The following is a 27,627-nucleotide window of genomic DNA, read 5'->3' as shown; positions in this document are numbered from 1 at the left end:
TATCATCGTCTAATCCTGTCCCAAATGCTATCGTCGATAACTTCCTAGACAACTATGTGAATAATGACGTAACGGACCTAGATCAACCGATTACTGAGACTGAAATAAGAGGAAATATTAAACCGTTACATTTAAATAAAGCATCAGCTAGTGACAACATTAAAAATGAGATGCTAAAATATTTTGAGACGGAACTAATACCATGTGTACCTAAAATATTTAATAACATTCTTGATTCTGGATGTTACCCGACGTCTTGGGCCGCAGGGAATATCATACCTGTTTTCAAAAAAGGGGACCCGAATAACCCCGATAATTTTAGAGGAATTACAATTGTATCTTGTTTGGGTAAACTCTTTACTTCGATTTTAAATAACAGATTGTTACAATTTGATAAAGACAATAACAAAATAAGCACGTGCCAGTTTGGATTTCGTAAAAATCAGTCAACAGTGGATGCTATATTTATTTTACAGGCTCTCGTTAATAGAAGTTTAAAAAACAAACGGAGATTGTATTGTTGTTTTATAGATTATAGAAAGGCATTCGACTATGTTAACAGATCTAACTTATGGTATAAACTAATTCATGAGGGCGTTAAAGGGAAGATACTTGCAGTTATCAGATCATTATATGATAAAGTTAAATGTTGTGTAAAATACAATGGAGATCTATCTGAATATTTTGAAAGTACAAATGGATTATTTCAGGGCGAGGTTCTCTCTCCGCTTTTATTTTCATTCTTTGTTAACGATTGTGAGTCTCAATTCATATCTGATAATTGTCCCTCAGTTAATATCCAAACACTTAATTTATTCCTTTTAATGTATGCAGATGATAAGGTCATATTTTCGGAAACGGTTGAAGGACTTCAAAACCTTTTAAATTCTCTATACAATTATACTCAGACATGGAATATGATCGTTAACACTGATAAGACCAAAATTATGATTTTTAGAAATGGGGGAAAGATTAAAACCACTGATTCCTGGACCTTTAATAACGTTCATGTCGACATTGTAGATAATTTTAACTACCTCGGGTTATTATTAAATTTCAATGGTAAATTCAGCTCCACACAACGGAAATTAGCAGACCAGGGTAGAAAAGCTTTATTTTCAGTCCAAAAAGTTTGTAATGATAATTATTTCAATATTTTAACCAAACTTTCTGTATTTGATACATACATAGGTACTATTTTATCCTACGGTTCAGAGATATGGGGTTTTCACAAAGCTGGGGAGGTCGAAAAAATTCATACTAATTATCTTAAAAGAATTTTGTGGACACGTAATTCTACGAATACCTGTATGTTATATTTCGAACTGGGCAGGTACCCATTAGAAATTACTAAAATTAAAATATTTAAATATTGGATCCGCTTATGTAATACAGAAAACAATTTACTTCGCCAGTGTTTTAAGGACATGATTATAAATGACGACCCGTGGGTAATAAATGTTAAAAATGAATTATTTAAATTAGGGCTTGGTTATATGTGGGAAAACACATTTCATAAGATTTGTAAATCCGATATTTTCATCATTAAAGGGAGACTACTCGACATATTTAGACAAGAGTGCTACGGGCAAATAAGACAATCATCTAAGGGAGTTATATATAAACAAATCATTGATACATTTTCCCTGCAATATTACCTAACAAAACAAATAAATATTAAATATCGTAAAGAAATAACTAAAATAAGATTATCAAGCCATAATCTCAATATCGAAAAGGGAAGATATAATAAAATTAAAAGATGCGATAGAATTTGCACAAACTGCAATCTAGATGATATTGAAGATGAATATCATTTTATCTTAATCTGCCCATTATATACGGATCTTAGGATTAAATATATAAAAAAATACTTTTATACCAATCCCAGTATCTATAAGTTAATCCAACTATTAAATACTGATAAAGCTAATGAATTAATTAATCTAGGAAAATTTCTATACTTGGCAAACAAACAACGTGAATAGAAAAACGTTTGCTCTCCTATATTTCTAATTATATATTTAAATATCTATCCCTGTTTGATATGTGTTGTATATATGTGTTTGATATTGTTTTTGTACATATTGTATTTATTTATTTGTTTGTACTGTATGTTATACCTGATGAGTCTTTGACTTAAAGGAATAAAGAACTTGAACTTGACTTAAGAGCATACAATGTTGTGCTAATGCTACTTAAGAGCCTAATTAATTAGCACTAATTAGTGACCGTAATTAAAATTTAGAGTCCATAACTGAAACAAAGCCTAAAAGCTAGCTAACCAAGTCAGGAAACCAAAATTATCACTTAAGATAGAGTGATCCATGTACTCACAGAAATACAGTCCACCGCTGATAGTTCGAGACTACCACTGAAGCGTGCACATTCGCCGTGCCGAGACCAACTTTCTTACAGTATGATACTATAAATAGCCATGGCACGTGCAATTCTCTACAAATCTATCAACTATTACAGCCGTAAAAAATGATTGTTGACGATTTTGAATAGCAGTTAAATTAAGCTTCTTGGTTATTACAGCAGATTTAGAAATTACGTTCGTTTCATTTTTTAAATCGCTTTATCATTAACTGTACCGTTAAGAGCGGCATCTTTTGGTTTAGTACAAATTATATCTCTGAATCACTCGGGTTAGGCAGGAACATGATACTAGCAGTAGTTTCATTTTACTTTTACAAGCTTCTTAAAACGATTGTTGAGCTACCTAACGTGCTTATTTCTAAATTCAATTTCTTGTTCTAGCTTTCTGTTACGTTTCGTAAAAAAGTAGTCTTGATTATCCCGACCTGTCAATCAGACGTAGAATGGTCGATAGACTGGTTAAGCGAGACTAATTTCAAAACAAGGGCACGTAACCTATCTTTTACTCAAAAGTGTCTGGATGTTATGGACGACTCTTGGAACCAGTTTTCAGTCTATTATTTATACATGATTAATGGTCATAGCTTATTAAGTACAACATGATCGTTTATTTAGTGACTATAATTGTGTGAAACTGATTTGACGCTTGGCATATATATAAATTTTGTGGCGTAATTGTCGAGATATATGGAGATATTTATTTATGGTGGGTCACCCTACTTAAGAGCGACAAAAGTTGAACAAACCTTGCTTAAGAGTGGTTCAAGGGTGACAAGGGTCAAAGGTCAAATTTTATGGCACATAATGACGTTTGAGTGGATTTGATTAAATTGTCTTGTCCGGGTTTATTTTCTTTCTAACACCATTTCTATGAGTTTCACTGCACAAAATGACTGCTTAAGAGCATGAAATGCTGTACTAATGCTACTTAAGAGCTAATTAATTAGCACTAATTTGTGACCATAATTAAAATTTAGAGTCCATAACTGAAACAAAGCCTAAAAGCTAGCTAACCAAGTCAGGAAGCCAACAATATCACTTAAGAGCGACACAAATTGAAAAAACTTGGCGTAAGACTGATGACAAAGGTCATATTTTGGGCCACATTATGACCAATCAACCAATCAAATTGCTTATCTCTGCTCATCCTAAACATGTGCATCTTCGAAATCCATCCAGCCATTCACATAATTAACACCTACACAAAGTTTAAAAATTCTACCTCAATTAGAAGAGTTATTGTGTCCCAAATGGCTTGATGAACAGACAGACGAACAGGCCCATTTTAATAGTCCCCTGCTTTCTTCGAAAGGCGGGTGACAATAATGTTGATGCCAGCAATAATTATGCATTTGAAAGTATGGCAAAGTTATCAGTAGGCTAAAACAAGGAATTTTAAAATTGAAGGAGACTAAACTTCCTTTTAGGCATTATTCGATTTAAACAAGTAATTCTAGACATAGTTCAATGAGTAAACTGTTTAAAGGGTGATTAGCTCTATTCTTTTGAATAAACGAAATTGGGTCGGAAAGCACATATTATTAATGTAATATGAGTATAAAGTAATATGCCCAATTTTGAATTTGTTTTATTGTATATTCTAATCAATTGTTAAGCATCATTGCGAAAGATTGGATAAAGGGCTGACACTTAGCGCTATAATAGTTAAAATAGATACTGTCAAGAGAATATGCTGAAAATTTCAGTAAAGTTGCTGAGTCAAGAAAAAACTCATTTCAATAACACTGTAGACTCAGTTGTCATTGTTAATGTTGTAACGATAATAAACAAGTGTCGCTTATCCATTTTTACGGTTAACCACCAAGCATTGTTAAACAGCAGATCAGATTTAAATTTGTGTAAAATCAGACCCATCAGATGTCATCGAGGGTTGATTATGTTATTACATGTCTAATTAATAGATCATATAACTAATGAAATACCTGCAACTGGCCGATTTAGCTAATGTATTATACATGTTTATTATGTTTGGTGAAATACGCCAACGGCAGTCATTTGCGCCTGCGATAGTATATTCTACACTGTTTGTTTTGTTCTGTTTTTGACGGTGGTGGGGTGTGTAAAACAGCCATTTTAAATTACTTTCGCATTGTCGATAATGTCTCAGGTGTGTGCTTGTTAAAATTAAAGTATTTATTTATTGTGGACATATCAATTAGTTTGTGAACAAATTTTCTTATCAACACCCTTTTATTTAACAGAACACAGTTTTTATGGGAAACAATCACAGGTTACTATAGCCTGCATCAAGCTTGACAGTACAAGATCCATATTTACAATCGTTAACAATATAATATTATTACAAACAGATAAAAAAGCACACAGTTAACGAGGAGACAGAAATGTATGGAGCACAATGATGACAATACAAATATTATATCAAAATAATTATCCACTTCGCATATATATAAATAGAAGTAGCATTGGTGGAATACCCAAATCGAATATTGTAACTAATCATAGCTCAAAACTACTTTTGATATCTAGAAATTGTCATGGGTCGGTCGCAGGGATTGTATGCCTCCTTTAAGAAGCATCTCTGGTGTTGAAATAGTACAAAAACAGCATCACATTCCGAAATCCGTGCCTCACTCCACAGTAAATCTAATTTACAATTGGAAATAGTTAGGAGCGATTATCCATAATAGAATGAAAATTGATGAAACAAGACTATTAGCCAACAAGAGTATCGGATGTCTGTATGAATGTATTACTTGTGTGTACATGTATGTGTTTTCTATGTTATATGTATTATTAAATGTATACAAGTATGTTTAAACATCAATGTATACATCTCCTAAATGGACGTTTTGATGCAATTAACATCTTATCTTATCTAGCACAAACATCTTGTAAGTATAAGCCAGTCTTGATAGCATTATACGAAAAATAACTTTCCAATTTCAACCTTTTTCCCATAAATATCCATGTAAAGCAGAACACATAAATGTTTCGAATCATATATGGACTAATTCATAATTTAATTGTCTGCGTTTTTTTTTTAAAACCAGAGAGTTATCCAGTTCTATACTTCCATTCTCAATATTTAGAATAAATGGAAAAACTTAACAGTTTTTGCATTTCATTTCTTAGGAATGAGTGATTCGTCGCATAGTTTTTCGGCTTCTCTTTGGGGAAAGCAGAGAACAGAAATTTGATGGATTGATTGGTTAATTGGTCATAATGTGGCCCAAAATATGACCTTTGTCACCAGTCTTGTGCCAAGTTTGTTCAACTTTTGTTCCTCTTAAGTGATATTGTTGGCTTCCTGACTTGGTTAGCTAGCTTTTAGGCTTTGTTTCAGCTATGGACTCTAAATTTTAATTATGGTCACAAATTAGTGCTAATTAATTAGCTCTTAAGTGGCATTAATACAGCATTTCATGCTCTTAAGCAGTCATTTTGAGGAGTTAAACTCATAGAAATGGTGTTAGAAAGAAAAATAATCCCGGACAAGACAATTTAATCAAATCCACTCAAACGTCATTATGTGACCTAAAATTTGACCTTTGACCCTTATCACCATTGAACCACTCTTAAGCAAGGTTTGTTCAACTTTTGTCACTCTTAAGTGATATTTTTGGTTTCCTGATTTGGTTAGCTATCTTTTAGGCTTTGTTTCAGTTATGGACTCTAAATTTTAATTATGTCATTCATTAGTGACCTTTGACCTTTGTCGCCTTTGAACGAGTCTTAAGCAAGGTTTGTTTAACTTTTGTCGCTCTTAAGTGATATTTTTGGTTTCATGACTTGGTTAGCTAGCTTTTAGGCTTTGTTTCAGTTATGGACTCTAAATTTTAATTACGGTCACTAATTAGTGCTAATTAATTAGGCTCTTAAGTATGCATTCTGTTTCTTAGTGTTAAGTGTGAAACGCTTGCAAACAAACTGTAGATGGACATTGAATTTTAACTCCAATTAAATATGGGAGGGTTAGGGGGAGTGCTCCCTGGTATATGCACAGGTTACAAAACCTAAGACTTGGCTTTACAAAATGATCTAGGGATAAAATATGTGTTGTAGACCTCAAACCTTTTGGACTCAATATTTTGATTAAATCTCACATGGCTCCCGGACTAATAGGTTTCTGGGACATTTACCAGATAGCTCCCGCCTGCGCTTGTGGACACCATTCTGAAGATAGTTACCATTACATATTGATATGCTCCCTCTATTCGCGTGACCATGGAAAAACTATTGGATTACTTGAGGGGCAGTTTCAAGATATTAGTATTTGATTAAATGGTCACACTGTCCGTTCAGTTGATCAAAATAACCTTTTTATAACACTGTTCTCAATTCTTAAATTTATCAAAACGATTCTAAAAATTCAAAATTTAAGTTCAAATCATCTCGTCATTTATTTATTTATTTTATAATTCATATGAATAGACGGATGTCTTGTATGAGGCTGGATATGCTTACCAACCTAGATAACCTAACACCACTTTACGTTTGAGTAGTTCTCATTGTTTGTGTGTATGTGTTGGGGTGGGGGTGTATTTATATTATAAAATGAAACAAAAGATAAATTAACGGAACGGCAGGCTGTATATATGAATAAATGTTTAGTTTATTTATGTAAATACTGGATGGAGAGGGGTCTACATAGACCTAGCCTGTTCCCAAAGCCAATTTCAAATGAAATAAATTAATGTTGTTTATAAAAAATAAAAAAAATAGAGTGGTTGAATTATACTTTGATTAATTTAGAATTTACACAAATAGAAGTTAGAAGTTAGTCGATAGCTTGACATTAAAAAAAATAAGAATTTTGAATCTAACATGCCGCCATATTTATTGCCCTGCTTCAGGAATATTTTGAAAGGGACACAAGTACAGGTTATTTTGTTTACATGACGAAGGTGTGCCGTATATATTTAGCAAGTTTCACTATATTTAACAAATTCTATGAAAGAACCAAACGCGTAAACGTTTTGGACCGTACATCTTGTGTAGGTGAACAAATGGAGCATCATTGCACCGTCGTCACCTACGTCCTGCCAGTTTACGCATTTTGTAACACCTTCAGTGGAAGTTTTCGAAAGACATTTGGAGAAACAAACATACAAATAACGGTTTATGTAAATTGCCCCGAAAAAAAGAAAAATGTCTAAATATGTATTTTGTTCGAAGCTATCTATTTCGTTGATGATGCATGTGTTTACATTTACCGGAAACTATGGACTATACAATATACCGGAAAACACCGGAAAAAAACTTAATACCGGAAAACACCGGAAAAACACTAAATACCGGAAAACACAATAAATACCGAAAAACACCCTGAATAGGTAACCCGGGCCTGGTGCCCTGGAAAACACCGGAAAAACCTAACCTTAACTAAATACCGGAAAACACCCTAAATAGGTAACCCAGAACCTTGTCCTCTGGAAAACACTGGCAAAAACCCAACCCTAACCCCAACCTGGTCCTCTGGAAAAACACCGGAAAATCGAGGAACGACCCATCTATATTATATGTAAGATTTTTTTTCTCTTTTTATATTTTTATGTAATTTTATCTTTATATCTGTTAATAGTTTTAAATTGAACAATTGGCATTACACAATATACTATACTGTGTAATTAATAAACCTCAAGGTTCAGACGATTTCCCTTTGTTTCATACGTGTTATATTAATAGCTGCATTCCGTCACGTTACCAGTCATATTGTGAAATCAGTATACGCTTGAGCATGAGCTCTTCCATCAATCTACTCACATACGTCAAATATCTAACCTTGTGTCTCTGCTAATATACTTTTTGTCTCACATTTTCCATTTCATACAACAAATACCACAGTGAACAAATACTGCACACCAGTCTATATATACTATTCAAAAAAAGTAGGGGATATTTGATTTTTAAGTGTTATTAAAGTCACCTGATGAAACTGACGAAGAAACAAATGACAAAATGAAATGAAGTTCACATTCATCGATTTATTCCAAATGATCGTTAGACTAAGTAAGGCACAGACTGACCATTATAAGGGTAAAATGATACCCGGGGTCAAACAGCAAAGTTACCACAGCATCACAACCAAGTCAGTAACGGGTAAATCCTCCTCTGTTTGCCAAACAAGCATTGATCCGACGTGGCATACTCCTAATGAGACGTCTAAGGTCATTTTGGTCCAGATTGTCCCATTCCTGTTGCAACGCAGCAGCAAGTTCTTGGACATTGGCAGGACGTTGTTGACGTTGACGTAACCTCTGTCCAAGCATGTCCCAGACATGCTCGATGGGGGAGAGGTCGGGACTCAGTGCTGGCCAAGATAATGTGGTGATGTTCTGTTGTTGGAGGTAACCTGTAACGATCCTGGCCCTGTGACATCTTGCGTTGTCATCCTGGAAGATGAAACGGCGGCCATGACGTCGTGCGAACGGCACAACATGGACTGCCAAGATGTTGTCCCGGTAGTACTGGCCTGTAACACGCCCTGCAACAACATGTAAAGCCGTTCTTCCAGCAACAGTGATGCCTCCCTTCACCATAACAGAACCACCCCCAAATCGATCATGTCTGATGACGTTAACGTCTTGGAAGCGCTCGTTTCGACGACGCCACACCCTCCTACGTCTGACTCATCTGAAAACATCACATTGCTCCAGCGTCGATTATCCCAGTGTTGACGATCCCTACACCAACGACGTCTTGCCTGAATGTGATGATCTCTCAAACAAGGGATCACGCGAGGACGTCGGGCGCGAAGGTGACCCCTATGCAGTCGATTCCGAATCGTCTGGCCACTCACTCTCACACCAGTGTCTGTTTGAAGACGAGCGCTGATCTGATTTGCTGTGATGACACGATTTCTCAAGGCCAAGGTACGGATAAATCGATCCTGGGCTTGAGTTGTCGCCCTTGGTCGACCTGAGCGTGGTCTGTCCTGTACAGATTGTGTATCACGGTATCTGGACCATAGCCTGCTTATGACAGACTGAGAAACATTCATCGTCCGCGCCACAACCGTCTGTGTTGTGCCGATCTGTAGCATGCCAAGGGCACGTAACCTTTCATTTTGGGTAAGCCGACGCATATCAAAATTTGTTTTCTGGTCACTAAAACAATTAAACTGATGTTTCCACCCTGGAATTCAATGCCACAATGACTGTAACATTCAAAGTCAGAGTCGTGCAAATCTTGGGTTGGACCCCCATGATGATCCCAAGCATCACCTGCATTTCATGCGGTAGCTATTGGTGCGTTTGGGCGTCACATGTAACTGGAAATGTTTCTTCTGTTAGGTTCTATAGTGACTTTTTTCGTAGTAATTTTCATATTTTAGTATTATGCCCCCAAAATCAAATATCCCCTACTCTTTTTGAATAGTATATATATATACCATTTTATTAAAAAATACGTTCCTCAACTTAATAGTCAATAAGTAACAATTGAGGAAATTAATGGAAAACCATTTTATTAAAAAATACGTTCCTCAACTTAATAGTCAATAAGTAAACAATTGGCCATTAGCTTCATTAATTTTCTTAAATCTATCCCATGATTATTTTCCACTCATTGTTCTTAAATTGAACCCATATACTACAGATTAACACACGTGTGTACATGTTTTCTATTAGTTAACGATATACTATGTATGCATTGGCCGAGAAAGTTCATCCAGATTTTCCGGCGTGGTTCTCCCTTGTCAGTGATGCAGGACGGAGGGGCTGACAAGGAAAGCTGTCTAGTCGTTCGGGGGGGACGAAAAACCGAGGTCCCGTGTACACATTGGCGTGCACGTAAAAGATCCCTTGGCAGTTGGAATTCGATATAAGAGTAGGCCGTAGTGCCGCTGTCCGGGCAAAATTTCCCTCATAGCACACTGTATGGCGTATGCCCGTCTTCATTAGCCCAGGTTAGGAGCAGAACAGTAGGACGTTAAACCCCATTTCATTTCATTTCATATACTATGTAACCATAGACGATGGTAACTATAGCCAATTAAAACCACAGTGTTACTATGTAAATATGTATAAATATACTATATTGTCCATCTCATACAATGACATTATTTATGAATAGTCCCAAGACGGACGAAAAGTACTTTAAAATGTTAAAATGTTATTAAACCAGTGTTGAAATCAGTTTTTGTCGGCATACTTTTTATCTTTTCATCGTTTACCGTGAAACAAAGTAGTGCAGCTTTACGGTTGTGCTATATATATATATATTACCCCCCCCCCCCCCTCTTCTCTTCAATCTCTACTGTATCTCGTCTTTGCAGCTTTCTTATCTTGTCCCATTTGCACAACGTCCACACAAGCAGTTTTTTCCCCACCCCATCACTTCTGGAACCAACCACCACCAGGCTTCCACCAACCACCACAAGGCTTCCACCGACCACCACCAGGATTCCACCAACCACCACCTAGATTCCGCTACCAGCACCAACCAAGTCGACAAGCAAACCAGCACCAAAAAAGTCAACAAACCAAACCAGCACCAACCAAGTCGACAACCAAACCAGCGCCAACCAAAACGACAACCAAACCAGCGCCAACCACCCCCAGAAAATGCAGGTGTCGTGAAAGCCTTCAATCAGGTCCTCCAATGCCTCCACCACTTGACCATTATGGAGAGTCAGGAGAATGAAACACCAACCAGAAGTTTCACTTGGAAGATCCAAGACCTGAATAAGTTCGTGAAGCCGGCCATGAAGACGCCTACCATAGCCACTACCATTGAGACATTGAACTTGAAATGGGCCAAGGACGTCGCCTGATCCCTGTCGACACACTACCGAGCCATGCTAGCGGAGAAACTGGAGTACTTGAAGTCACGTCACTTTAGCAAAGATGCTGTACAAGAGTACTCTAGCCACGCCCTAGCATGGGCCAGGAAGTCCTACGGCAAGCGACTTCAGGATAGTGTGAAGACAGAGTTCAATCGCCTACTGTCCATGGTCTCTAAAACTGTCGCGCACCCTCCCCATCACCAATCCACATTACACACAACCTTCTCCGGGACAGACCAAAACGATAAGAGAAAACAAGAGAAAATTATCCCCTGGAGAAGGCCCTAGCATTAACGCTCCCTCGAAGCGTGCAGCTAGATCAACCAGTTCGCCCGGGTTGTGTCTGGCTCACCTATTTCTTCGGGATCTATATCGCCACTAAACGCGCTTGTCGACTGTCTGTCCCCTAGATCGCCCATCATTCCTAACCCTAGAATCGCCACCAGATCTTCCACCAGATGCAGGCGATCACTCAACCTATCCCTAAAGAGACCTCACAGCTACAAAGGTAAAGACGAGAAGGATTTATGGTACCTACCACCCGTCATGTCAAAGACCCTGGTTATTGGATAGCTATTCTGGAGCCAAGATCAGCCACATCAAACAGATCCTCCAGAACAACATGGGTCCTGCACCAGAGGAATTAGTGATACACGTCGGGCTCAACAACAGGGAGGAAAGTGGACCAAGGATACACGAGCAGATGCCTGATCTACTTAAGGTGACCAGAGCAGCTTTCCCAACAACCAAGCTCTTCGCCACACAGATCCCCACTTCTTCCCGACTCCGACAAGAAAATCCGATCGCCTACCAAAACATCACCAGCTACAACCAATTGATCTCTACTGCACCTTAACCAAACGCCACCAACCTTCAAGGGCAAAATAGAACTGAAAGGTAACGACGCCATCCACTGGAGCCCAGACACGGCCAGAGAGATCATCAACTGCTGGATGAGGAATTTAAACTAGGATTAGGGAAAAGGAATGAGAAGCCGTCTTTAGGACAGACAGTTGTCAATTTGAGCGACAGACTTCTCAGCCCCCTAGAAATGAACATTATTGATAAAGGCCTTAAATTCATCCCAACCCCCACAATGACACCCATAGACCCGATCGCTTCCAAAGAACACTTTCGTTGACTTATTTTTTTAGGAACAAACCCGGCAGAGGTAAAAAATTATTCACAGCAAAATCCACATGGAAAGCACCTAAAAAGTCATTATCACCAGCCATCCTAAAAACTTTCGACGAAATGAATATAGAAATATCACCCCTTCAACCACAATCACAAAAACCAAATCTCAACCGAGCAACTAAAACAGCATTAAACACCCTTAAAAAAGACAAAAACATAATAAGAAAAGCGACAAAGGCTCGTGTTGTGTCATAATGAATCGCGCAGACTATATCTCAGAGGCAGAAAAACAATTAAGTAATTCTATACATTACACTAAATTAGACCAACCCATCTTTAAGGGCACCGCAACTTTAATAAACAACATCTTACATGAATTGCAGGATAAGGAATACACAACAGCAAAACAATATAATTATTTATCTGCTAAATCTGATTGCCGACAAAGACATCTCTACACACTACCAAAAATACATAAAAATCCAGAAACAGAATGGTTTATACCTAATAAATTACCCAAGGGACGCCCAATAATATCAGACTGTGGCAGCGAACCATACAACGTATCACAATATATAGACCATTTCTTATTACCCCTAGCATGCCAACACCCATCCTACCTTAAAGACACTAACGATCTCAATCACAAAATCAAACATTTAAGAGTCCCCGAACACACCATTTCAATATCCATCGACGTACAGAGCATGTACACGAACATTGATAATAACACAGGTATTGAAGCAGTTAGGAAAGCATTTCTTAGAAACCCGCAAGCATCCAGGCCGGACGAAGAAATCATCAAACTACTCGACATTTGTCGCTTTCAACGACCAAGTATACCGCCAGTCTTCCAGAACTGCGATGGGAAAACGGTTTGGCCCGAGTTATGCAAACCTCTTCATGGCGGAGAGGGAAAGGGAAGTTCTGCCACTCTGTCCATTAAAACCATAGTCTGGACGTACACACTAGACGAATTTTGGATGTTTTTCAACATTTTGAACAATCATCATTCATCTGTCAAATTAACCGCAAATGTAAGTCAGAACAGCATAGATTTTCTTGAAACCACCGTCTTTAAAAGTATCAACACCAAAAACACTAGCCAACTAGAAACTAAAGTATTTTTCAAAGAAACCGATACACATCAACTATTGTTCAAGTGCTCCTTTCACCCCAAACATACCTTCTCTGGCATAATAAAATCTCAGATTCTCCGTTTCCATAGGATATGTACTCAGAAGACCGACTTTGCGTCAGCATGTACGCTGGTATTTAGCAAAGGGGATACTCCAAACGCTATCTACGACGTATAAAAAACAACACTCTAGCTGAGCTTGCCGCCAAAGAAACAAATAATATGCAATCAGCAGTTAAAACCAAAACTTGTGGCAATCCAAGATGTCAAACATGCAAAATCTTAAACATATCCGACCATTTCCATAACAAAACATCTGGCACACAATTCCCAATATTAGACCAACTTTCATGCAGTAGTTCAAACATAATTTATCTAATTTCATGCAGACAATGTGACAAGCAATACGTAGGGGAGACGCGAAATGCACTTAGGGGAAGAATTAACGGTCACCGATCAGACATAGTCACCAAAAAAAAAACAAATCGGTTTCAATCCATTTCAACCAACAAAATCATGACATTTCTGATCTCATTGTCACGCCAATAGAAAAGACCAAGAGCGACTTTGAAACTACAGAAGAAATTGAAAACAACAGCCCCCCCCCCCCTAGGTTTGAATATTCATACGGCTAGCGCAATAGCCCCTTTTGTAGTTCCATTTAGCGCAACAGCCGCAAGTGCATCCAAAATCATCAGAAATCTCCAAGAAAATCACCCTAAAATATTCACACAGAAACTTATAATTGCATATACTAAGAATAAAAAGCTGAACGACATCCTAGTGCACAGTAAATTAGATTAAATAAGACCAGTCTCCACCCTAACCCAAAACAAACCATATATCAAATCCTATCCCTAACCGTTAGTAAATAAAATCAACTAGATATAAGAATCCCTCGCCCTAACCTGGTGATGTGGAACAAACACGATTTTTTTAGAAAATCCAATTCGTAGTAGGAAACACACTAATGTGGCTCTCCCCCGAGAGCCTCAAATTTATTTTCTTTTTTCTTCAGAAACAAAAATACCAGAATACCAAAAGCACCATCCAAGGAAGACCATCAGCGCCACCAACACCAAAAAACGGTGAAATCGCCTTTGTATATAAATCTAATGTATTGTATGTATTTTTAATAAAACTAGGAAATATCACGAACTAATTTTTCATCATCCTAGGTCAGTGCCTATGTGGAGACTTAACCTCTCCCCAAATTCTTAAACCTAACCCCCCGCACACAGAGGACCAGGCTCTGGGTTACCTATTTAGGGTGTTTTCCGGTATTTAGTGTGTTTTCCGGTATTTAGTGTGTTTCTGGTGTTTTCCATTATTCAGTATAACATGGTGTTTTCCAGTGTTTTGCGGTATATAATATTGCCGGAAATTATGAAAAGCTGTCGACAACAAATAATTTATACAAATTTCTTATCAACTCTTTTTCACTGAAGTGCATGTTATGTAGATTTTATTACTATCTGTTGTTAAAAGTTGATTAAAAAGTCTATTTAGAGACAATAATTTATCGTCTTTAATCATACTAATCGTTGAATATTAAACTCATTTTTTCGATTAATACTGTTTCTTTCACTTTAAGTAATAGTTATTAGCACACTTTCCTCGGTGAATCGGTGAATATCAGGACAGTTTTGGTCGAGGCGGCTCCCGACCAAAACTGTCCTGATATTCCCAGATACACCGAGGAAAGGTGCTAATAAGTTACTTACATCACATTTCTATCGAGTATTGTGAAGCAAAATGTGAAAAATAGTATTTATTATCGAGTCGTTTCAACCGAAAAGTGACAAATACTTTCTGCTCTTTCATTAAAATTTATCCCTTTCTGAGCCTCACGTTACATTTCATGGTAGAATGATTTCGCAGTGGAGAGACGACCTGAGTAGTATTTACACGTGCGTCTTGCTATGATACTCTGAGCGTAAAACAATCACGTGTTTGTTTAGACCACATCGTCAAAACAACTTGTCTATGGCGTAGAGGACTGCGATATTATTAAATGTGTTGTAAAGGAAATGCGAAACGTGGGCCATTCCTGGTGAAAGTATGCATCGTTGAATGGTTCTTCCGTTAAAATTTATTTGTAATAAAGTTTATGACTTTCTAGACGTTTTCTTTCATCCTGCTTATTTTCAATGCCTGTGAAGTGTCCAGCAAGAGAACTGCGCCATCTATCATCACAATTAATTAAAATAATTATTCAATATTCTAATTTATATATTTTGCATATTAATATAAATCAAACCAAATTATGAAATAGATGCCAATTGATATGTATAATAATTGATTTTTGTAATATGTTGTTATGTTAATTTAATGTCATTGTATATGTTTTTGAACTGCCATGTAGTTCCCCCCGGTTTGTTTTGTTACTATGATTTTGACTAGTTGTTTCATGTACATTATCCTTGTGCATTGTATAGAGCCATCGTTATCAATTGCGATCTGGGTCGGACTAAACGTCCTCTACTTATTGCTTGATAGGTATCTAAAACAGTATAAAAGTATCCGTGTATCAGAAATGAACAGTAGTCTTTCTGTATATTTCTGATACACGGATACTTTTAAGCATGTATTGAAAATAAACAGGACAATTTTATCAAAGGTTGCCAGTAGCAACGAGTAGAAGTGGGATGTAACATCGCTTATGGCCTACAGACAAACGTTTTTGTTGTTGCCAATTAATTTAAACTTGAAGATGTGGGAGTTTGTAAAATTCGGTTAGCTTATAGACAGTCATAATATAACATGTTTTAATCTTAACAGATAGTAGACCTAGTTTTAAAAAATTAATAAAAATATTAGAACCTTAAAACATGATTAAAACCAGGAAGCCGACATTACATACCTAGTTTCTTTCCCCTTCTTTTCTAAAACTACAAATGGGTTGGCTGTCAACCTACTGAAATATACTGTCGTGTCTTTACATGTAGCAGAATAAATACAAAAGGTACATGTACATGTATCAATTTAATAGGATAAAACTTGCAGTAAAATGTAAGTAGTAAAGATCTAACTGTAATAAGAACTGTTTGTACGAAGAACTATGAACTGTTTCTGCAAAAAAACAACAATGTACACATTGGAATAAATGTATTTAACCTTATAGCCTTTTTATGAATTATTGCATGATATTATGACCAAAAGAGTAAAGCTTATTACATACAGAATATAAGAGGGGAAAGCCAGTTCGGGACAGAACCAGCCGATGCAAAGCCAGGGAACCTAGGTTATCACATCACACATGCACTGTTATGAAGTGAAATCTTATTTATTACTACTGATACATAACCTGACCATATTTAGACATATAATGTAATTAAAATGAGTACTGACAATATCACATCGAACTTACGAATATGTTGAACGTCCCCAATCTTGGATTGACATAAGATATAGATAAAAAATGGTGATGAATCAAGGCGTCTTAGGCTAGAGACTAGGGGTAATATGGCTGCTCAAAACCCATGTGCTCAGTCTAGGTTTTCCAGTTACAAGCTCATGATAATCTTCCAACCAAAAGACGAAAAGGAGTTATCTCCCCTGAATCACACAGTTTAACATTAAGGCTGTGCCTACATACCCAGCCCCTTTAAATGTGGAACATTATGTGAAACATTTAAACTAATGCATACAGTATTTATAATGTATGAATAAAATGAAATATAGAATCTAACGTCAAAATGTCAATAAACCACTTTTAAAATGTCACTTTAAATTATAATATGGAACTGTTACTTTAAGTTTTAAGCCTTATATAATGACACAAGCAGTTTATAGTTTTAGTCTTTCGAAGATTCAAGCAAAACGCACTTGGTAACGGGGCGTAAAACAGTTGTTTTAGTCTTGACCTTAACAGAACGTATCAGTCCATCTTTTCCCGGCATAACAGCGATAACACGCGCTAAGGGCCAAACTACACGGGGTAAACTATCATCCACCAATAAAACCATGTCATTGATTTTTCAATTGTTTGTTTGGATTAATAAATCTCTGTCTGATTTGTAGTAGCGGCAAGTACTCTTTTCACCAGCGTTTCCAAAACAAATCGGCCATATATTGTACCTGTCTCTAACGTTTACGTTAGTAAAGGTCCCGTTTAATAAAAACAACCGGAGAAAGTGTTGGATCTGATCTTAATAAAAGAAGGTGATTTGGTGTAAAAGCTTCCATATCTTGGACATCGTCTGATACAGGAGTAATAGGTCTACCATTAATGATGCTTTCAACTTCACACATAAGAGTAGATAGGCCTTCGTCATCTAATATTTGTTCTGTCATTAGTGCGTTGAGAACCTTTTTTACAGTACGTATGCACCTCTTCCATACACCGCCGTGATGTGAAGCTGCTGGGGTATTGAAAATCCACTTGACGTATTTCTGTAGTAGAAAATCATTAACCCTTTTCTGATTCCAATCATCAATTGCAGATTTAAGTTCGCGATTTCCACCAACAAAATTGGTTCCATTATCTGTTCGGACTTCAGAAGGTACTCTTTTTCTGGCAATACATCTGCGTAATGCGTTAATAAACGAATTGGTGTCTAAGGAATGAGTAGCGTCAATGTGTACAGCAAGACGCGTGAATATACATCCATACCGCTTCAACTGGCTTCTTCCTCGATTTATTAGAAAAGGTCCAAAGAAATCAATACCAACAAAGGTGAATGGTGGTTTTTCTACAGTTACTCTGTCTTCGGGAAGGTCTGCGAATTTCTGTTGAATTGGTTTAGCCTGTCTCTTGCGGCAACTTATACATCTGGATAAAATACTTCTAACAGCCGAGTTGACTTTAATAATCCAAAATTTCTTTCTGATCATTGAAATAACATATTCTCTACCAGAATGTCCTGACAAATGATGAAAGTGACGAATAATCAAAGTACTAATATGGTGATTCTTTGGTAAAATAATAGGGTGTTTGGATTCAAACGACATTGTCGCATGTCTCAGTCTTCCACCAACTCTGATAAGTCCGTCGGAGAACAATGGATCCAATTTACGAATATTACTGGATTTCTTCACATTTCCGTGCTGATTTTGACTTAAGGCTATAAATTCTTCATAAAAGCTTTCTTTCTGGATATACTTCAAAATTTCCAGTTCAGCAGAAATGATTTCCTCTACTGTCAAAGGTTGAAAATTGGTATTCTTCGAAGTCACTGGATTGTCTCCCTTTACCTTATTTCTACATGCTGTCATTAAAATCTTCTTGTATCTTAAAATGTAAGCTATACATCTTTTAAGGCGAAACCATGAGGAGAATCTATTGAATATCCTTTTTACAATGTCTATATCATTTCCAACAACTAAATTACATTTCTTCTCGATCTGAGGAAATATTATCCTGTACATCAGGCTGTCGCGGCCATTCATTTTCTGGTAAATACAGGAAACCCGGCCCCAGTATCCAACTCTGATTCTTGAGTAATTCATTCGCTGTGACGCCTCTTGAACTTTGGTCACTTGGATTCAGTTTTGTGTAGACGTAGAACTAGTCGGAAGGTTCTGAACCATCTCTTATACACGGTAATATGTTTGCGACAAAGGTGTGAAATCGTTTAGTTTCATTATTAATATACTTGATAACAGAAGTGCTATCAGTCCAGAAGAATGCTCTTTGGATAGGTATTTCAAGTTCTTGTCTTAAGATTTTATCTAATCTTATGGAAATCGTAGCAGCTGATAACTCTAGCCTTGGTATGGTAATCTTCTTTAAAGAAGTAAGACGCGACTTTCCAATCATAAAGGCGCAATGAATCTTGCCGGTTGAGCTTACTAATCTCACGTAGAAGACGGATCCGAAACCGACCTCTGATGCGTCTGAGAAGTGGTGTAATTGGTATTGAACGACTTCGTCAAAATTTTGGTATTATACATCGTTGTATGTTGAATTTAGCCAACTTGGGTAGATCTATTAACCATGTGTTCCATCTTTTCAAGAAGTCTTCAGTTATAAGAACATCCCATCCATACTGTAATCGACATAGGTCCTGTAAAATCATCTTTGCCGGTAAAGTGACTGGTGCTACAAATCCCAAGGGGTCATAGATAGAGCTTACTATTGAAAATATTCCGCGTCTAGTCGCTGGTCTTGAAATCTCAAATCCAAATGAATCAGTGGCTACATTCCATCGAATTCCTAAGGTTCTTTGGTCTTGAGCCTCTTCAAACTTGTGGTCGTGTACTATAGCTCTTTCTGATTCGGGTATAGTATTTAGTACATCTTGTGAATTTGAAATCCATTTAGTAAGTCTGAATCCTTGTCTTGGCAATAATTCTCTTAAGTCTCTGGTAATTTCTCTGGCTTCATCTTCAGTAGAGGTTGATTTCAAGAAATCATCAACGTAAAAATTTCTGTGTATACAGCTGATCAGCTCTTCGTTCGAAGTGTCATTTGCAGTCTGTAACAAGGCAAAATTGCAACAACTTGGTGAAGAGACGGCACCAAAGAGGTGTACTTTCATTCTATAAGTAGACGGTTCTTTCTTGATGTCATTATCTGGCCACCATGAAAATCTTAAGGCATTTCTGTGTTCTATTGGTACGTGAACTTGATGAAACATTGCTTCAATATCGGCTAACAATGCTATGTGTTGTTGTCGAAATCTTGACAGAACTCCTACGAACGTCTAAGTCAGATTAGGACCTTGTAGAAGACATTCATTCAGTGATGTTCCGTGGTATCTTGCAGAACAATCATATACTACTCGGAACAATTCGGAACAACTATCTTCTCTGCATAACCATGATCTAGCAGGTTAGCAATGAATTCAGAATACTTGTCAAATAAGTTTGGGTCTGTTAGTAGTCTTCGTTTTAGGAGATGTAATCTGTGCTCTGCTAATGGTTTATTATCAGGCATACAAGGGGGATAACTCTTCCATGGTAGAGCTATTTCATAGTGCTTTTCTTGATTCAACTTGACTGTTTGCTCCATTATTGACACTGCTTTACGGTCTTCTTGTGACATTTCTTTGTTAACTTCTACAATTGAATCGTTGAATCTCTGTTACAGAATTCCTTGAATTGTTCACTTAATCTTTCGTCGCACTTCATGAAGTTAGCTGTGTGTCGTTTACAGAATGTTTCTCTGCTTAATGGTCCGTTGATAACCCAACCAAGTTTGGTACGTACAGCATAAGGACTTTCATCTTTACTAGGCCTTATTTCAAGTGGTTCAAGAGCAGATATGTTGTCATTTCCAATGAACAAACAACATCGGCATCTACATCAGGTAAGTTGATATCCTTTAAGTGTGGTCATTCTTGTGTCGGTACATCAGACTTGGAAACTGGTATGCTTGGTCTTGATAGAACAAAGGGTAAATCAATGAGGTTTATTTCATCTAAATCATAGATTTGTAGGCTGACAATTTGACTCTCTATCAGACTATCTTCTTTGTCAATAGTGGTGAGTGATATACATGTCTTCTGTCCTTGTATACCAGGTTTTCTTAGTAGCCTATCAGTGCAGAAAGACGTATTAGAACCATTATCTAACAGTGAACGAATAGTGATGGAAGGTATTTGTCCAGTAGTTTTCACCTTTACAGTAGTAACTGATAAACCAATAAAGGGTGATCTTCCATCAGTAGAAGTGGAGTTAGTTTGTGAAAACCCATTCTTAACATTAGCTATTGCAGTAGGATCTTGCATAGTATCTGGTGGTTTTCCGCTGTTTCAAGGTACATCATTGATATGGGTAGGTTGGTGTAGCAGTGTGTGGTGTCTTCCGTGGCATTCCTTACATCTAAACTTACTCTTACAATTTTTTGATTTATGATCATGGTAAAGACAGTTAAAACAGAGACCTTTAATCATAACTGTCTTTGCTCTCTCTTCAAGGGACAATCGTTGAAATATGTTGCAAGACGATAATTGATGATCTGAATTACATTTAGGGCATCCACCTGAGGATTGTCCTGTCATTAGGCTTGAATAATTACAATAAAGTTACTATAAGATGACTGTCTGTTATCAACTTGTAAGAAGAAACTTGAGCCACTAGGTTTGTAGTGCGGGATTCTCTTCTTGTCGTATGATCGGTCCCTGGAATCGTTGGCATTGTGGATGTGTAGGTTGCCGAATACAGGGTGTGTTGTGATCCTGGGCTTCTTTGTCAACAAATTCTACTATATCATCTAGAGTTATTTCACGGTTGTATCTTTCTGCTATTGAATCTGCTACGGTACGCCACCTTCTTCTTATATCATATGGGAGTCTGTTTAATACCTTCTTTAAACTATCTGCACTTTCAATCTTGGAAATGTAGCCTATTTCTTTGAGTGCATTTTTACATGTTGTAAGGGCTATAAACAGTTTTTGTAGAGCTTCTCCATCTTCTGATTTTATAGGAGGCCCTTGTGTTAATTTATCAACGTATGTTGAAGCAATTCTGTAATTCTGTCCGAATCTCTTCTTCAACAGACGTCTGGCTTCATTACATCCTTCTGGGGGTTTCATAGATAGACAGCTGCGCATCATTTCCTTTACGTCTCCACTAGTATACTGAACTAGATAATATAGTCGTGAATTATCATCTTCTGTCTTCGTTTCTATGATATTTTCAAAGGCTCTGATGAATCCATTGTTTTCAAAGGGATCACCATTGAAAGTGAGAACTTCTGAATTGGGTAATTTAAGGGCTAATGCACTCTGTTGTTGTTGTTTCAATACCTTATCCAGATGATCTTGAATCAGTAGAGGACTTTCTACTTGGGTCATTACTTAAAGTAGACGACAAATCCTCCATGTTTTGGTGTACAATCGGTACATCATCTTGTAATTCTACAACTGGTTGCGAAACATCGCATCTTGGATTAACTTTAATTTCTTTTTCGCCATCTTCAGCTGCTATAAATTCTAACAACTCTTGTTCAGCCTTTGATACTCTGAGTCTGGCCTCTAGTGCCTTTATCTTCTTGGACCTGGGAGTATGTGCATCATTCACAGTCTTATGGGGGACAGGGGTAACAACTCTTGGTGTTTCTGTATTTTCTGTGTTATCTTCTTCAAAATCTTCAGAATCTTCGGAATTGTTATCTTCAGTTTGTTTTTCAATTTGAGCCACTATCTGTATTGTCGGCTTGTCGTCATATCTACTGCCAGATCGTGTTACTTTAGGTACAGTCATGCTGGCAGTGTCTTGGTTACGTGTATCACCTATGATTTCATCACCATTTTGATCCATTTTTAAATTATTCTTATACTTGTCTTATTTCATTCATGTGTTTAGACGATCATATTCAAACTAATGTAACCGCCTATCTTTGTAGTTACAGGGCATTTTAGGGAGGGGAAATTCAAACGAGTCCTTCTTTGTACATGTATCAATTTAATAGGATAAAACTTGCAGTAAAATGTAAGCAGTAAAATTCTAACTGTAATAAGAACTGTTTGTACGTACGAAGAACTATGAACTGTTTCTGCAAAAACAACAATGTTTGTATAAGTAGATGTACACAATGGAATAAATGTATTTAACCTTATAGCCTTTTTATGAATTATTGCATGATAATATGACCAAAAGAGTAAAGCTTATTACATACAGAATATAAGAGGGGAGAGCCAGTTCGGGACAGAACCAGCCGATACAAAGCTAGGGAACCTAGGTTATCACATCACACATGCACTGTTATGAAGTGAAATCTTACTTATTACTAAGTACTGATACATAACCTAACCATATTTAGACATATAATGTAATTAAAATGAGTACTGACAATATCACATCGAACTTACGAATATGTTGAACGTTTCCAATCTTAGATTGACATAAGGTATAGATAAAAAAATGGTGATGAATCAAGGCGTCTTAGGAAAGAGACTAGGGGTAGTTTGGCTGCTCAAAACCCATATGCTCAGTCTAGGTTTTCCAGTTACAAGCTCATGATAATCTTCCAATCAAAAGACAAAAAGGAGTTATCTCCCCTGAATCATACAGTTTAACATTAAGGCTGTGCCTACAACAGTATATCAGAATCAGTTATTGTACAGGCTTGTATTGATATCAGGATTTATAAATTCAGATTGAAATTCCTGTGTTAGGTTTTATTTTATTATTATTATTATTATTATTATTATGTTACTTGCAGGATATCACGGAGCAGTTTGTAGTGAAAGGGTAGAGAACTTATGCGTATTAGATCTATGTATGAACAATGGATCTTGTGTTGGGAATAAAACCCACTTCCAATGTTTATGTCCTCCAGGATTTACAGGTTCACACTGTGAGGTTAACATCAATGAGTGCCAACCTAAGCCATGTATACATGGTGTTTGTGTCGACTTCATCGACAAATACCAATGCTTTTGTCTGCCAGGTATGTTCTCTACAATATATTTTATTATACAAATGTTCGTTTTCAATCATTTATTTACATAAAAATAGGTATGAGCGTACTATGGACTATAAATCGAGTGTGAAGTCATCTGAAATTGTGACGTTATATCAAAAATCGATGTGCAGTTGTCCGGGGAAAAGGTATGCCACGTTTCATATTGAGCGTACTTGAACTGGAGGAGCCTTAGGATTTTTTCGACGATCGACTCAGTTCCTCATGCTCCACAAATTACAGTGAAGATATACTAATGTCGTCACCAGTGTTCATTTTATACCTTGTTTATATAAACTTTACAGTGGAGAAAAGGGAAGGAATCAATAAGCATTTGGGGATCGAGTATCATGAACCCAAGGAATCACTAACCTAGTATATTTTTCTGGGATTCAAATAAGTTGTCATTCAAAAAGAAACACACAGATTGTCTTTATTTGGTAAAAACAATCAAAATGTTCTAATTTTTTACTTTATAATAATTTATAATGCCAAAAAAAAAATGCATTAATAGGTTACTATGGGGGAACGTGTAATATGGAATATGATCTGTGTAACACTTCACCGTGTAAGAACCATGGGATATGCATAATGGAGGTAGATTCTTACAGGTGTCACTGTCATCCAGGACATACTGGACCAAACTGCACGAAAAATGTAAGTTAGTCTACGTGTATTTTATATCTATAAACTATAACACATACTTATGGAAGAATAATTACTGATTTATTTAGGCGACGTATCGAAGAGTATTCTCTCAGCGTTTTAAAGCAAGTACAGTAACAATTGTTGTTTTTGTTTATTACAAAATTATCGTCCATTACATATTGCATGATATTATTGACTATTTGATTTAATTAAGTTATTTATATCTGAATGAGTAATATATAGAAGATAGGTAAAAACGGGCTATACAATATACCGGAAACACCGGAAAACAACCGGAAAACACTATGTTATACTGAATACCGGAAAACACCGGAAAAACACTAAATACCGGAAAACACACTAAATACCGGAAAACACCCTAAATAGGTAACCCGGAGAAGGGCTATACTATAAACCGGAAATTAACCCTAATCCTAACCTAGGCACACAGAGGCCTCTCCGGGTTACCTATTTAGGGTGCCAGTCGCCGGGTTCCCTATTTAGGGTATTTTACGGTATTTACATGTAGTGTGTTTTCCGGTATTTAGTATTTTCCGGTGTTTTTCGGTATTCAGTATAAAATGGTGTTTTCCGGTAGTTTTCCGTTGTTTTCCGGTGTTTTCCGGTATATAGTATTGCCGGGTAAAAACACTAAATAATAAAAAAGTTCTTGTATATTTAAAAGTCACTTCACAACAGTTTTAAAGATACAATAAAAAAAAACCCATAAAGATTAGGCCTATGCTAAATCAAAAGAAACGATTGACTTTTCTACTTTGTATACTATAATTACTATGCTTCAATATTTCTATTGGTTTTTTCATGTATTCAGTACTAGGCTTGAAATTTATACACAGTGTTTAAGGTCATGAGACATAAAAGCCTATAGATTTTCAATAATTTCCGATAATTACCTCCAGAGTTATGGCCCTTGATCACTTTGAAAAATCCTATGGACGCTCCATAGATTAATGGTTATATCCGATTGACTTTAAATTTATACACAGTATTTAAAGGACCTAAGTCCGTAACTCAAAATCCTCCAAAATCTTCGACATCGAAAACACGAATTATTGGTCAATTTAAATCAACATTGATGATGTAAACTTAGCGGGAAAAGATGAGCTTCTGATATCCGATATTTAAGATAAAATAATTTTTTTAACATTGGTACACGAATCGTGTACCATAATGCGCTTCAGCCCCAGTTGTATTGAGAGACTCGAGGGGCGAGGCTAGACACATTGCACCAAATCAAATGGAGTTATGTAGACTAGAATAACTAGACGCTAGAAATTTGCACTCGATTGAGATTGCTGACTTGTTTCGCCGAACATAACTGATTTGAAATTGGAGTAAAAACGGAAACCATTAAATGTAAATCAGTTTATATACATTCATATTACAGTATTATATGCGTTGCGACCCACTTTTGTGAATTTCTAGGTCCCAAATGTTAGTGATTTAGGATTTAGCTCCTTTAAGGCCACGAGACGGAGTAGCCTATTGATTTCTGATCTTTACTACTAGAGTTATTGCCCTTGGTCACTTTGAAAGCTAAAATTAATATCCGATTGATTATAGATTTATACACAGTGTTTAGGGTCATGAGATGAGAGATCCTATTGATTTTCAACGATTTCCGATAATTACTGCCTGGATTATGGCCCTTGGTCACTTTGAAAAATCTTGTGGAGGCCCCAGAGGCAAAAGTTGGTATCCGATTGACTTTGGATTTATACACAATGTTTAAGGTCAAGAGATGAGGAATCCTTTTGATTTCCAACGATTTACGATAATTACTGTTAGAGTTATGGTCCTTGATCACTTTGAAAAATCTTGTGGACGCCCTAGAAGCTAAAGTTAATATCTAATTGACTTTAATTTTATACACAGTGTGTAAGGTTATTGATTTCCAGCGATATCCGATAATTACTGCCAGTGTTATTGCCCTTGATCACTTTGAAAAATCTTGTGGACGCTCTAGAGACTAAAGTTGGTATCCGATTGACATTAGATTTATATACAGTGTTTAGGGTCATGAGATGGGGGAAGCCTATTGATTTCCAACGATTTCCGATAATTACTGCCAGAGTTATGGCCCTTGATCACTTTGAAAAATCTCGTGGATGCTCTAAAGTTAATATCCCATTGACTTGAAATTTATACACAGTGTATAACTTCATGAGAGGAGGGGACCTATTGATTGTCAATACTTTCCGATAATTACTTCCAGAATTATGGCCCATGTTACTATATTTTTTGTATAGTAAACGTTCGTAGAGGGCAGAACTAGAAACCAAACAAATTCTTCTGGTTTCTGATAATTACTTAATGGGTTGCTACTCGTACTCAGATTTTAGAGTCGTAAATGTTTTCATTACTGACCAAAGAAAAAAAATATGTGACAACCCTTGTTGACTGCACGGACGACTTAGCTGCTGTGAGTTCCCTTTTGTGCTAAGAAGTTGATTTGCTCCGTCTTTGCAATTTCTTCGGATATAACCTTTAGCCTAAGGAGCGTCCACAAGATTTTTCAAAGTGATCAAGGGCCATAACTATGGAGGTAATTATCGGAAATCGTTGAAAATCAATAGGCTTTTGTATCTGATGACCTTAAACACGGTGTATAAATGTCAAGCCTAGTACTGAATACATGACAAAACCAATAGAAATATTGAAGCATAGTATGCAAAGTAGAAATATCAAACGTTTCTTTTGATTTAGCATAATCTTTATGATTATTTTTTCCAGTGTGCCCACAATGGCTTTCTGTTTGTCAATAAAAAAAGAATTTGTTAATTCTTAGTTTTATTGTTCAAGCAATCTTTCCGATGTGAGAGATTTAAGAAATGAAAGACAGCCGAGATTTTATACAATAATTAATGTTTCTAAATGACATTTTATATGTTTGGCACTCAGTTCAACAGTCAGTTGTATAAAAAAATGCATATTTCTTGTGTCTCAATAGGTCAAGCAACTCGTAAAAATTTGTTATAAATAATAATTATTTTGTAATCTTTAAAAATCTCCCATATTGGGAAAGTGTAGTAGTACGGGAACCCTAAAGGCGATAAAAAATAATAAAGAATACAGATTTAGCAAGTTTATGCAAAACAGAGAAATAATGCTTATTTCAGATTTTAATAAAAAAAAAAGGGGGGGGGGCATAAAATTAATCTGTTCCTGCGCTTCTATTGGTCA

General features: G+C 36.5%; 1 protein-coding gene across 2 annotated transcripts in view; it reads left to right on the top strand.

Moving 5' to 3' along the window:
• LOC126807736 (delta and Notch-like epidermal growth factor-related receptor) overlaps positions 1 to 27,627 on the top strand; it is a 385,935-nt gene that overhangs the window by 312,527 nt on the left and 45,781 nt on the right. For both annotated transcript variants that reach the window (XM_050532512.2, XM_050532520.2), the window contains 2 exons: positions 23,536 to 23,763; positions 24,290 to 24,432. In XM_050532512.2, coding sequence (XP_050388469.1) covers positions 23,536 to 23,763; positions 24,290 to 24,432 — 371 coding nt within the window. The remainder of the gene's footprint in view (positions 1 to 23,535; positions 23,764 to 24,289; positions 24,433 to 27,627) is intronic.

This window comes from Patella vulgata, chromosome 1 (assembly GCF_932274485.2).
Source record: "Patella vulgata chromosome 1, xgPatVulg1.2, whole genome shotgun sequence".
NCBI classification, from domain to species: domain Eukaryota; kingdom Metazoa; phylum Mollusca; class Gastropoda; family Patellidae; genus Patella; species Patella vulgata.
Note: the sequence above shows the minus strand (reverse complement) of the source record. Positions and strands in the feature narration are given on the sequence as shown.